The sequence below is a fragment of the Aspergillus alliaceus genome, assembly GCF_009176365.1.
Source record: "Aspergillus alliaceus strain CBS 536.65 unplaced genomic scaffold BDW43scaffold_39, whole genome shotgun sequence".
Classification (NCBI taxonomy): Eukaryota; Fungi; Ascomycota; class Eurotiomycetes; order Eurotiales; family Aspergillaceae; genus Aspergillus; species Aspergillus alliaceus.
This window is the reverse complement of record NW_022474722.1, coordinates 71,715-84,423: the sequence shown is the minus strand read 5'-3', so window position 1 is coordinate 84,423 and position 12,709 is coordinate 71,715. Positions and strand designations below refer to the sequence as shown.

Sequence of the window (12,709 nt, the reverse complement as noted above, 5' to 3'; positions counted from 1 at the left end):
ATATTTATACTTCGATGACAGTCTGCACCGCCCCCATGATGCAAACGCTGGTTTAATGAATAGGGGCCACTTACTGTTAGGCAGCATAGTATTGACAACTTAACGATATCTATATAAAAAGCATCTCACACAATAATATAGTTACTGTGTAGTAACCAGACCCTATGGGGCTATGGATGTCTCTATTGACCATCGTATATTCCTAACCGGAAAGGGCTAGCATGTCAGGTACTTGCTTACTATCACCCAAAATAGATTAGCGTCTGGAAGTTATTTACGGAATTATCAGACTTGAATAGCACTTGATAGGCAGGAGGAAGATGGAGAAAGCTCAGGGGGAAAGCGAGAGATATAACCTAGAGTGCCAAATGCCATAACGCTACTTGCTGTACAAGAATACAATTCACTACTTTAAATTTGTTACTCATTTAGTGGGAAACACAGTTGTATCGATCTAGTGTTTTTTAAGTCTTTTGACAATATATCCCGATCAATACAATAACTGGGGGTCATTATGTTGATTACGAGACACAATATTGAGTTTCCTGGTAAAATCCTTGTTAGATCTAAAGTCATATTTCTATATGATATACTCGCAAAGCCGTAGAGGGTAAAGATAATCTTATCTGAACAAGGATTAGGCAAAGTAATAGAGCATCAAACGTGTTACTCCTGGATATCCGCATCCGCTGAGTCCATTTTTGTCTATTTGATCTTAAAAAGAAGTTGCTTGTCAGTATTGACTCCTAGCTGGGCCAACTGGCGCTTAAATAGAGAAGCTACATCCAATTTACTACACCATTACCTTAGACAATCTCGATAGTGGTAAACCAGACATCCTCCTTCGGGATGTCGTCTAAATTCAGCATGGGCAAGTATAAAAATTAATTCCCCATCGCTTGAGCTCATCATCATCAAGCTCCTTCCACACTTCGTACTCCTGTAATATACAAACACTGAGGACACCGTTTGTATTATGGCTAAAGGCAATGCCCGTAAGCCAACAGCCAACAACGTCCGCTGTATGACTGATTCCGGGATACGGCCAAAGGCTCATCCTGGTCATACATTTGCTTCGTAGTCTCCTTTACTCCAGGGGTCGCGTAGCCAAGCATGATACTTAGTTGATCGTGGAATATAATCTCCATCCCGGTGATAGATACCTCCCCTGTGCCTTGATGCGCAGATATCGCTACCTTTCGCAAGTAAGGCGTTATCTCAACGGATTCTATGTGTGTATTCCGATCGCTGGTGTTATAGTAATGGTAAAGGCATTGCCGCGGAAGTTTAGTGCACGATTTCTCCCAGAGTAAATAGCCAATGATGTATCTCACAGCCATTGGAGGTCCTCCCAGATCCAAATCTACAGGGAAAACCAGCCACTACAGTTAAGCTTGCAGGAACTGTGGTAAAGGAGGCTCCAGTTGATCTCCAATTGATGCCCTGGCTTGGTGAATCGTCTCACAACAGGAAGAAGAAATCTCCTCTCTGTGTTAATGTTGAATCGCGTTCTCCAGATCCTCCAACTTACAAATAGGGGTGTCACAGCCCGTGACACTGCGGAGACTCAAAAAATCCGGGTAGACAGAAGGGTGGCAATATCTTCGATAATCTCAAAAGGAAGTCGTTGGAAGCAATCGGTTGTATGGTGAGACGAGTAAGTTATGCCCGTTGTGGCAGTGTCTAGCGGCTTTTGAGGGTCTTCTTGCAAACCGCATAAGCTCTTCAATATTTGGAAGGTTAAACTGACCATTCGGCACTGTGTATTTTTCGAGCTTCGGGTAGCCCCCAAGGCTCCAAATTCGGTCCGCATGATTTTTCTCCAAAATAAATATACTCATAACGTTGTACTGTCGGCAAACGCTCCAGTGCTCCATAGAGAGAGCCAAGGTGAAATTCTCCAGGACCGAAATGGTCCCAAAGATGATGCCAATATAGATCGTGTATAAAATAAAGGTCTGTTTTCCTGTGGGAAAGAACAAGGCCAACTCCCCATCTCTCAGTCTCCTCATCATCTAGAACTTGGAAGGAGGGGTATTTGAGTGGTATGGAGCTGACTCGGGTCACGTTAATACCAGTGGGTGGGCAATAGCTGGATGCACTTAATTGGTAACTATTAATAGGGGAATAAAATGAATTATTGGCTACGAACCTGCTCTAAACCGCCTTGCCCGGGGCAGCTCGATGTAACAAATCGTACAAAGTGAATGGGCAGGGCGATAGGCATAAGACAGTGATGTTGAGAACATGATTTTATAGTGAAATATAACCGTTGTCCGGGGCATTTGCTAACATTATACAACTCAGTTTGTTGTGGGATTGTTCGGCCACCACGCGATGTATATTATTGCCCCCCATCCCCCCACTTCCCCACAAGCACAACTCGAATTCATACAAGCTTGCACTCGCTGGATAAGTGGCTTTTATGTAGGGTACTGCAAACCACCGTCTCGGAACATTTCACACTGCATCCCGATGAAGTCCACCATTCGCGTCAGACCGTATCGGTCTCCTCCTATCAGCCTCAGGGGGGTGATAAATATCAACTTGATCCTGGTGCATCCTTCGTTCCATGTATTTGGTCTTGTGCTGATCATTGTATGAATTTTTCGGAATGGAGAACATGCCGCGGATAACTGGGATTATGTATTTTCTGCAGGGGACGGCTGGGTTCCTTGGAACACCCGTTGCTGGTGCTTTGGTTCGCTCCCTGGCTGGAAATCTGGAGCCGGGAAATTATCTATACATCGCGATCTTTGTGAGAGCGTTGATTGTAAAAGTTCGACTGTGACTTTTTCTTGGGCTCGGATGGAGGCCATCATGGAACGGATGGGAGGAACGCGGGGTTGGGTGTGGCGATTGTAGTGTGGTCTTTAGAAGTATTCACGATTCCATATTCTTTTTTCCCGAGGCGCTCGGGGTGAGAACTGGGTTTGAATGCGGAGGGATTCTAGCTTATGACGAGGAGGTCTTTCCGACAGCGAAATTCCTCCGAAGTGGAGACATAAGAGACTAACATCACACATAAAGTCCCTCTCTAAAATAACCCTCAGGCTCACGGCAACATTCACCTCAAATTCGTCACCGAGTATCTACTTCGGCTCTGGTCTGTAAACACTCATCTCAAACCCGTTGGTAAAAGGCAGGGTCATATTCTGGAACCCGTTCTCGGGTGCTCGCAAAAAGGTCAGCAGGTCTGCGTAGCCCTCGGCTCCCGAGATTGTGTTATCAGTAAGGACAACAGCACCCGGTCGAAGATGGGGTAAGACAGTGACAAGTGTCGGGAGAGCTAGTGCCGACCAGACTATAGTAATTCTACTTAAATACAATAAGCCCTTTTGAAGGTAAGGATTTACTTACTGTCAAGAAGAAGAAGATCAACTTGTGGCAGCCCATCCTTCAAAGTCTCGAGCAGATCACCCTCCCTCAAGTCAATCTCTTGCTCAACTGCCGGACCACATTGCGCCCAGTATTTTCGGGCAATAGCCGCCTTTTCCTTTTCCTTTTCTGTCGCGATCACGATTCCGGATTTTCCCGTGGCGGCTTTCGTTCTGGCGACAGCAAGAGCGAGGTAGATCGTGCTGACACCGAAACTGGTCCCCGCCTCGACTATATTGGTCGCGCCCATGGCATTGATCAATTGATATGTGAAGTGGCATTTGTCTTCGTCTAAAGCGATGAACTTATCTAGCATGAGGCGATCGAACTCATCGTTCGGATTACTGGTTGACTGCTTATCTTCGAGGTCGCCCAGGATATCCGAAGAGAAAACTTTCCCCTTTTTCGAAATAGCGGCTTCTTGTTCCAGGGAGGTTTGGTGCAGTTGCGAAAGGAGCTGCTGTATATGCGGGGGAGCTTGGATGGGAGACGCAGGCGACATTTTGTAGATATATAAGGTAAATCGAAGCTCGCTCACAATAGCTAATTTCCGGTGTGAGCGAACGGAGGGAAGAGAAAGCGGCTGATCCTGTCCGAAGTCGTTGAACGGGTTTTGTTGTGTCTTGGCGATTTGGGTTGCGGATCTTTTTCCGGGCTAATAGAATATACATACATACACCTTGACACTTTAGGGAACTGCTGTATAGATTCTTATTATAGTCGCCTATCTATTCGGAATCCTAGGCTAGAAGTTTTAATACTTAGTATCATTCATATTGTACTATTATGATTTATATTTATTAAAAGCTCTAGTGTCACAGGTTAGCCTTAAACTAGGACCCCGATGGCAACGCGCGATACTCGAGATATATACCGTGTCTAGGGGTCAACTCCGATGGATGATAAACCGGAAGGTATCGGATTCGGGTTTCTGCCAACGACTCTAGACAACCAGCTTTATGGTGATGCTGTTGCAATTGATGAGGCTGAGCCTCGTGCCATGCTAGGGTACATAGCAAGGAAAGACGGGCACGCTGGCGGGTACTCCTACAGGCCTTGACTATTCCCTTCCGAACCTAACCACACTCAGCCATTATTAGCAGATATCTCGTAGTTCTGGAACCAATTCTTAGGGGATATATATCCCCGTTTGTAAGAAAAGAAATCGTATGCCTCATATGTCGGCCAGGACACATTCAGTGAAGAGATCCCCCGAGGTCCGACACATCCCATGAAGCAATAGGGTAGAAATTGGCTGACTATTGTAGGCAGTGAATTTTGGGGTACCTCCCTCATCGTCTACTGGTAGCGTCACGCCAAATACGTCACGGTGCATCATCTTTTGTCGGTTGATGGCTTTAACAACACCCAGGGTTTGATATAAGGGGAAGGCTCCCTCTTCCGTTGGTTTCATATCCACAAGGCTCTGCAGCCAACCTTGGATTTCGATCCCAAGAGATTGACTTTGGCATCGAAGAAGTGCGGTTAGGAGCAGGCCGGAGAACCCGATAGTATAGTTGTTCATCATGAGCGAGCTCTGCATGTTGGCTCCCTTCACGATTCGAAGTAATAACCAGGCCCATTTCTCTTGTTTGTGGCATGCTTGTGCAACGTACGATGGGTCCCTTGTGCGCAAACCTTCCAAGAGCCCTGTACATTGCATAATCCGTCCAACTACGTAGTATGCAAAGTTCAGTGCCGCTTCATGTGATTGAAAATAGATAGGTGCACGCCAAAGATCTGTTTTGTAAATATCTTGCAATGCCTCGTCTTCTATAGGTAGATCGGAGGGATGAAGCTGCGCGAGCCACCTGTCTAACCTCTCGGCTTGACCGGCAAGCAGAAGAGAGGTTGTTTGGAATTCTTCGCCTTCCTCCCAAAGATGCTCATTTTGCTGGTAATACCAAAACCCCATGAGCGCTCGAAAGTTCAGACGATGCGACTCGCACATAATACTTAGAACATTGGCCCTTCGCCCTGGGAGTGAAATTAACCCCTCTTCAAATACACCAGGTAAAAGGACCGAGGGCAAATGCTGCTGTACTTCCAGCGAGCAAAAGTGAGCGCGAGCCCACCAGATCACGATCCGAATTTGGATCCACGCTTCAAGCAGCCCTTTTAGAGTCTGATCTTTCGAACTCGTATTAAGGCTTAAAAGTAAGCTGGACATTCCCTGATCATGGCAATAAAAGCCTCTAAAGTTTCCCATCGAGGACTCGATATAGGCAAAGACTGTTAATACTGTTAATACCACTGTGGTGTTTGCTCGACAGTCAGCTTCGCTTAACGCAGTGAATCTTCGGATTGCCGAGGAATAATACAGCTGGCTTCTCGTTTGATGGACAAGATTTGGACTGAAAAATCCCATATGGCTGGCCGCCGAGTCCTTTTTCTCGGGGTGCAGGCGGCTGAAGTTACAGGAAGACAGGGCTAGAGTGGCATCCCTAAGTATTGGATGATCATTAACATGTCCGCTAAGAACTTGAAACATCGGGTGCATGGCTGGAAGACAGTAATCCTCCCAGATTGTTGAATAAAATATGTCTCTTTCCGAATGTTGTAAAGACTTGATAAGGTCCATACTTCCGACGGAAAGGACATTACAGTGGGACTGCTTGAGGCTCTGCTCTCTTTCGAGCCTTTGCCTGCTGGGCATACACTCTTGAGACATCTCAGGTGTTGTCAAAGGTTTGTTCATGGACCGGAACTTGAAGTTTGGTTGGGTGCTCTGACATATTTTGCCCAGTCTAGCACATGTCCCACAAACTGGTTTTTGTTCATCGCACTGAAACTCCATCAGTTACATATTTTTCCTTTGACTTCCACTCCAAAACAGACCTTGGTTCTTCTTTCACGGCAGTTTTGGCAGCCTGTTCGCGACCGAACGATGTTGGTTTTCTTCGGCCTTGGGGGAGCAGGTTTATACATTTCGATCTGGTGAACCAAGTGGAGTCCTCAGCCCATGTAAATTTGTCAAAATTAGTCTCCTTCTGCCCAACCGAAGCAGATACTTCGCCGTTAGAATCACCAAGATAACACTTCGGGCTGTCCAGTCTAGATCAGTGTTGAGCCAAGAATGTTGAAAGTCATTTGGGCTTGACATTCGAAAATCGAAGCAAAATCACCTGATCTTCCTCCCCGGAACCAAGTTTGTCCGTTCGCCCAATCACCATCTATTTTCATACTCTATACAAATTTCTTTTGGGTTTAAATGGACGAAACTTGATGCACTCATCTAATTAACAAAAATCGTTATGGTAACTTTAGAAGGCATGTATTTGAAGAGATGCATCGACTAGCACTTTTCTCATCAGATCACGGAGGGGAGAGATAGTCTAGATCATTTGATTTTTCAAGTGCAATAAACATCTCTATTTCTTTATCACTAGACGTATATGGTGTGTATAACGTCTAAGATCTATTCCCCCAGCCACTGAATAACCCGTTCAAGCAGCTTGATGCCATCAGTAGACTGCTCTAGTTTCTGAACCTCCCGTTTCAATTGCTCAGCGGAAGTATTTCCGTTGTACTCTTTGTCTTCTTCCAGGAGCATCTTCCTGGCCAACTTATTGGAGATTTCGGGATGGGCTTGGAATGTGAGAACACTGTTTGCTTCGTTAACGAAGCACTCATTGTTCTCGGCAAGGTGGATGAAGCCGGGTGCGGGAGTTGCAACCTCGCGGACATGGAATTCAGGTGCTCTCTGGCGGACGGTTAGTGAGATAGTGAAGTGATTGAATGCTGAGTGGACCTACGTAAGATCCGGAGATCGCGGCGAAGGGGAAGAATTTCTTGCCGACTTCCGTGAGATGAATATCTTGAATAGCGGCCTGTGCGGTCCGGATTAGACAGTCGATCATCATTCAGACGACTCACCTACAATTGGTCCAGTCGGAACAGCTCGCACTTGCCCACCAAGTGCCCTGGATACAGCTTGGTGCCCCCAGCAGATACCAAGTATCTTGGTGTTCGGAGAGTTCTGCACTATGTTTCGGACATAATCCAATACACCCAACACCCAGGGCTCCGAGCAAGATGCGTCTGCTTTACCACCACTCAAGACCACCAGATTATATTCCAACGCATTGGGAAACTTTCGCTCAACAACCGGATCGTACAGATCGACCTCAGCTGTCGGAGAAACTATCGCAAAGGCTTCTTGCCAAGACTGTCGCACATCTAACCAGAAGTCTCTGTTGTCTGGTGGGCTGTTGATGAGGACGGCGATTTTCAGGGGGGTTATGGAACTCATCGTTGCGTTTATGTATGGATAGCTAGAGAGGAGGGTAAGTAGGTATTCGGTAATCTGCTCAATTCTATCTTAACTATAGAAGTTGGTATATAAATACATTGACACCTTCATAGTCACGGGAAAGTTCACTACATTTTATGGTAGCTCTTCATTGGGTTATCGTTCCCGACAACCATTTTAAGAGAGAATCTTGATAGTATGTCCTCGGATCCACCACCACCACGGATCCACCCGTTTCTCAAGTATGGATCGGCACTATACTTAATGAAGTCTACTGGAGCGATGGCGACCCACAGTTAGTTACTTGAACAGTTGTGCGAAAACGATAAGAGGTCATATTTTCTATGGTAATCAGATTGGCCACCATTGGCCGATTTCAGGATTCGGACTCAAATTTTTCGAAGGATACGCCCTTTGTATCTCTTCTCGATGGTACATCCTATCATTAGAGTTGCCTCTATGCCAGCGTGGCTGCACAAGGTGACTCACATTCACATTTGAGTCTCGTCCAAGTGAATTTATCATCTATATAAACCCTTTTACCGACCCGTCCAAAGTCCACCATCAACTATCCTTTCTCTTTATTTCATCTAGCCCAAAATGTTCATCCCATCCGTCCATGCGGAGACAGACACCCCTGTCCTCCATCAATTCATCCGCGAAAACCCCCTAGGAATGCTAATCACAGGACTCAAATCCTCTCAAGACTTTCTACAATGCACTCACGTCCCCTTCATCCTAGACTTCCCCGAGGAAACCAACGACTCTGCGCCTCTGGGCCGCCTACGCGCCCATATCGCCAAGCAAAACCCGCAAGTAAAAGCCATGATCGAGGCCCTAGAGACCAAGCTTAACGTTCTAGACCTCGAAGACGAAGTTCTGGTGGTCTTCAACGGGAGGCACGATCACTACGTGACCCCTAAATACTATATCGAAACTAAGCCCGACTCGGGGAAAGTCGTTCCGACGTGGAATTACGTCGCGGTGCAGGTTTATGGCAAGCTGTCCCTTCACTATGATTCGAAGACGGCTGAGGCGGGGGAGTTTCTCGCGAAGCAGATTCGGGATCTTTCGATGCATACTGAGACGTCTGTTATGGGGTATACTGGTGGGGAACGGCCGCAGCCGTGGAAGGTGGAGGATGCTCCGGAGAGGTATATTGAGTTGATGCTGAGGAATATTGTTGGGGTTGAGATTCGGATTGAGAAGATTCAGGGCAGGTTTAAAATGAGCCAGGAGATGCGGGCGGGCGATCGGGAGGGTGTGGTGAATGGGTTTGCGAGATTGGGCAGCGAGATGGGTGAGGCTATGTCGGCTTTAGTTAGAGAGCGTGGTGTGCTACATGATGGGAAGAAGGGGAAGGTTTGAGGAATGGGGATCCAAATACGGACTATTTTAGAACATTTCAGCTCGCGAATTTAAATCTATTTCCTCTTTTCACGTTCAAACAAAGATTCTGCTATACTATTAGTATAGTGGATGTCATGTCATGCTACACCCAAGGAATATATTTTGAGATAGAATCTCAGTATACACAGATAGTTCAAAGGCCGTGCAATCCGGCGAAGATCAGCTTGCGCTTCCCTATGCTAGGGCGCATCAGTCGTATTCCGGCATTTAATTTAATATCTGGTATATATTTTCTCGCATTCTAAAATTTGGTACAGCTGGCCGTAGGGCTGTGAAGAACAGACTTAGTCAGCAGGATTGGCTTCCGAGGCGGCAATGCATCGACAAAAGTAGTTTAGCAGTGGAACGCAAGTGATATATTCTCGCCAACTAATAGCTACGAGTGATTAATCCAATACGTCCCAGACTCTGCTTAGGCTTCAAGAAGTGTGTTGTAGCTAACCTATTAACGTGAAAAGGCAGAAAAAAGAAAAACGTCGCAACAGAGACAGCCGCACGAAAGAGTATATGCAATGGGACAGAGGATGTGCAGAGATTGCTTACAGCAAGATTACGCATCGATAAGGTTGGTACTTTGCTGCGCCGTGGTATCCTGCTGCTCGCCCGAGTTGTCGCGGGTATCCTTGCTAGCAATCTTGCGAGCGGAGCGGGCGTAGAACTCATCAAGAGTACGCTTGGGGATACGGTTGAGGAGCTCCTTGGGGTAAATGCGGAGGATGTTCCAGGCGATGTCCAGAGACTCGAAAATACTACGAGCCTCGTAGGCAGACTGGCTAATAAAGGTGCGCTCGAATTTATCGAGGAATTCCAGAGAAAGTTTGTCTTCAGAAGAAAGGGCTTCTTCACCAACGACGGCCTTCATGGCGGCTATGCAGTCAATCATGTCAGTATAACGAACGGGGCGGGTGTAGACAGAGAAACTAACCAGCATCACGACCGATAGCGTACTTCGCGTAGAGCTGGTTGGACACATCGGAATGGTCCCTACGTGTGCGGCCCTCGCCAATAGCAGATTTCATAAGACGAGAAAGTGACGGCAATACGTTGATTGGTGGGTATACGCCCTTGTTGTACAGTTGACGGTCAATGAAAATTTGACCCTCCTGTACGGAAAGTTAGTCTTGCTAGTCTATTCTTAACCGAGTCAGGAGAGAACGTACGGTAATGTAGCCTGTCAGATCAGGAATGGGATGCGTGATATCTTTTTTAGAAACAAGGAAGAGGTTAGTTATAAAAGAAGAAAAAGGTCAGGAAAAAGGGAAAGGAGGAGGCTCATACCATCGTTAGGCATAGTCAAGATAGGGATCTGAGTAATAGAGCCATTCCGACCCTCAACACGACCAGCACGCTCGTAGATAGTGGACAAATCTGTATACATGTAACCGGGATAACCACGACGGCCGGGGACTTCTTCACGGGCAGCTGAGACTTCACGTAAAGCATCACAGTACGCCGAAAGATCCGTCATGATGACGAGAACGTGCTTCTCAAGCTGGTAGGCGTAGTATTCAGCAGTCGTCAAAGCTAGACGAGGAGTAATAATACGCTCGATAGTCGGGTCGTTGGCCAAGTTCAAGAAAAGGGTGGTACGCTCCATACTGCCGTTCTCTTCAAACTCGCGAGTAAAGAATCGGGCGGTCTCCATGTTAACACCCATAGCAGCGAAAACAATCGAAAAGTTGTCGTCGTGGTCATCATGGACACCCTTGCTGGGCTTCTTAACCAGACTCGCTTGCCTAGCTATGCTCGCCGCGATCTCGTTATGGGGAAGACCAGAGGCAGAGAAAATAGGAATCTTCTGACCACGAGCAATAGAGTTCATAGTATCGATAGCAGAGATACCAGTAGAAATCATTTCCTCGGGATAGACCTAGGGAACTACATCAGCCCCAATACCTTACACATGAAGTTGGCGATAAAGTATACCCGGGAATAGGGGTTGATGGGCTGGCCATTGATATCCAAGTAATCCTCCGCAAGTACTTTAGGGCCCTTGTCGATAGCACGTCCTGAACCATCGAACACACGACCCAGCATGTCCTCAGACACACCAAGCTTCAAGCTGTGACCGGTGAACTCGACTTTAGTCTGATCCTGTGTCAGCAACTCTATAACAAAGGAACTTTCCCACAAGGTTTCTTACCCCCTTCACATCAACACCCGAAGTGCCCTCGAACACCTAGCAAACCAGTATACTATTAACGTCTATCACGATAAGTAGATCGGAACGGCACTAGTCTCGGCTCGTACCTGCACAATAGCTCGGTTTCCTATAGTAAAGATCATAAAGAGTCAGCAGGCCATTCTATGGGAAGCTCAAAGCAGGTACACAAGTACCACAGCGGGTCGGGGAGCTTACCTCTAGCCTCCAACACTTGTCCGGAACGCTCCGTGCCGTCGGGCAGTGTCAGCGAGACAATTTCATTGAAACGGGGGAATTTGACCTATATTGCAGGGCAGCGCATTAGCGTACATCTCCTGTGTCAGGTTGTCCCCGAAGGTCTCACATTGTCGAGGACGACCAGCGGTCCGTTAATGCCTCCGATAGTGTTGTAGCGGATGCGGGGCTTGACGCTGGTCATCCGGGGGTCGACGAACTCGGCCATGGCGGGTGAATCAGGTATCACGGGCACAGCGCGAGAATAAAGAGTCGGATGAGAGTCGAGACAAGGTGGGTTTGGCGCAAGCTGTCCGCCTGGAGCTCGGGAGGGCGACGATGAGGTGGGCCTTGGGGGTGGCCGGGCGGTGAATATGGCACGTGATTAACTAGGCTTGGCTGGTGACGTGACCTCCAAAGCTGGATGACTAGGGCGGGTGCTTGGGGCCTGATTATCTAGGCATGTAACTCACCCAAAGCAGAAAGGCTAAGCTTAGACGATACAGTACTTAAAGCGGCATCTGGTGATGCCCAGGCTATATTACGACCAGAAACCTCTACCATACTCTCATACGCTGATTCCTAGCTCCGGAATGAACTTTCTTACCTTTCCGGAGTGGCGGCAGAAAGGCAAATCCGTAGTCTGAAACCCCACATCCTCGCAGCTGTGTACCTGTTAAACACTCTAGCCAGGTTGTATATATGTAATCTGAACTAAGATGCTAGACGCATATCCTAATCCACAAAATTATAGCATTATCTGTTGGCAGGGGATTCCGGCTGGCGGTTCATTTTGGGCCGGCCAGTTTCTAGATAGGAGTAAGATGATCATGATTTTCATGAAGATGAGCATCAGATAGCTCCACCCAGGTTATCTATTTCACTGTGTTTATCTATTACATCTATTATGTGTTCATAATTTATAATTTGTTTATTTTGTATATGATTTAGTTTTCTCCGTATATTGTTTGTATAATTTACGGATACAGAAAAGTGTTTAACGCGTAAATGATATGACAGTATGCGAGAGCTTCTCGCAGCATGGCGTCCAAATCAAAGAAATAGACTAGGTCTAAAATACAAATCAGGAACACCGTACCTTCCTCGTAATCATTGATGACTATGTGACGCACATAACATCTTCCAGTGTAATATCCAGGGACTTGCTAAATCTTCCTAGCAACAGGTTATTCCCTTTCTTCTCTAGTAGCTGCGGGCCTTGACAATTTTTTCAGCATGTCTGGAAGAGGAATAAAAAGGGCGCGGCTCTCGGGACATGCCGAGTAATCCCG

At 46.8% G+C, this 12,709-nt stretch overlaps 6 protein-coding genes across 6 annotated transcripts; 1 reads left to right on the top strand and 5 right to left on the bottom strand.

The window, feature by feature from the left end:
• Positions 1-862: 862 nt before the first annotated feature.
• Positions 863-2,623, bottom strand: BDW43DRAFT_321034 (F-box domain protein; the record flags this gene model as incomplete). Its single annotated transcript, XM_032049237.1, has 7 exons — positions 2,153-2,623; positions 1,838-2,021; positions 1,656-1,794; positions 1,587-1,612; positions 1,368-1,526; positions 1,069-1,248; positions 863-1,028 (listed from the first exon to the last, which is right to left on the bottom strand). The coding sequence occupies exons 1-7, from the start codon at positions 2,283-2,285 to the stop codon at positions 863-865; spliced, it is 987 nt and encodes a 328-aa protein (XP_031897626.1). The 5' UTR covers positions 2,286-2,623.
• BDW43DRAFT_284033 (O-methyltransferase) lies at positions 2,392-4,080 on the bottom strand. The gene is made up of 2 exons (XM_032042805.1): positions 3,361-4,080; positions 2,392-3,304 (listed from the first exon to the last, which is right to left on the bottom strand). Exons 1-2 carry the CDS (start codon positions 3,878-3,880, stop codon positions 3,093-3,095), a joined length of 732 nt encoding a protein of 243 aa, XP_031897625.1. The 5' UTR covers positions 3,881-4,080; the 3' UTR covers positions 2,392-3,092.
• A 116-nt stretch (positions 4,081-4,196) lies between these two features.
• On the bottom strand, positions 4,197-6,417 carry BDW43DRAFT_284031 (Zn(II)2Cys6 transcription factor domain-containing protein). The gene is made up of 2 exons (XM_032042804.1): positions 6,217-6,417; positions 4,197-6,163 (listed from the first exon to the last, which is right to left on the bottom strand). The coding sequence occupies exons 1-2, from the start codon at positions 6,304-6,306 to the stop codon at positions 4,553-4,555; spliced, it is 1,701 nt and encodes a 566-aa protein (XP_031897624.1). The 5' UTR covers positions 6,307-6,417; the 3' UTR covers positions 4,197-4,552.
• Positions 6,418-6,796: 379 nt separating this feature from the next.
• Positions 6,797-7,630, bottom strand: BDW43DRAFT_302114 (type 1 glutamine amidotransferase; the record flags this gene model as incomplete). Its single annotated transcript, XM_032045186.1, has 3 exons — positions 6,797-7,081; positions 7,134-7,208; positions 7,259-7,630. The coding sequence occupies 3 exons, from the start codon at positions 7,628-7,630 to the stop codon at positions 6,797-6,799; spliced, it is 732 nt and encodes a 243-aa protein (XP_031897623.1).
• A 424-nt stretch (positions 7,631-8,054) lies between these two features.
• BDW43DRAFT_284030 (FMN-binding negative transcriptional regulator) lies at positions 8,055-9,050 on the top strand. Its single transcript, XM_032042803.1, has one exon. It carries the CDS (start codon positions 8,231-8,233, stop codon positions 8,996-8,998), a length of 768 nt encoding a protein of 255 aa, XP_031897622.1. The 5' UTR covers positions 8,055-8,230; the 3' UTR covers positions 8,999-9,050.
• A 540-nt stretch (positions 9,051-9,590) lies between these two features.
• Positions 9,591-11,646, bottom strand: BDW43DRAFT_313596 (H(+)-transporting V1 sector ATPase subunit B; the record flags this gene model as incomplete). The annotated part of the gene is made up of 9 exons (XM_032047644.1): positions 9,591-9,907; positions 9,966-10,143; positions 10,201-10,241; positions 10,319-10,910; positions 10,967-11,128; positions 11,184-11,219; positions 11,291-11,310; positions 11,400-11,484; positions 11,548-11,646. The coding sequence occupies 9 exons, from the start codon at positions 11,644-11,646 to the stop codon at positions 9,591-9,593; spliced, it is 1,530 nt and encodes a 509-aa protein (XP_031897621.1).
• Between the last annotated feature and the right edge of the window lie 1,063 nt (positions 11,647-12,709).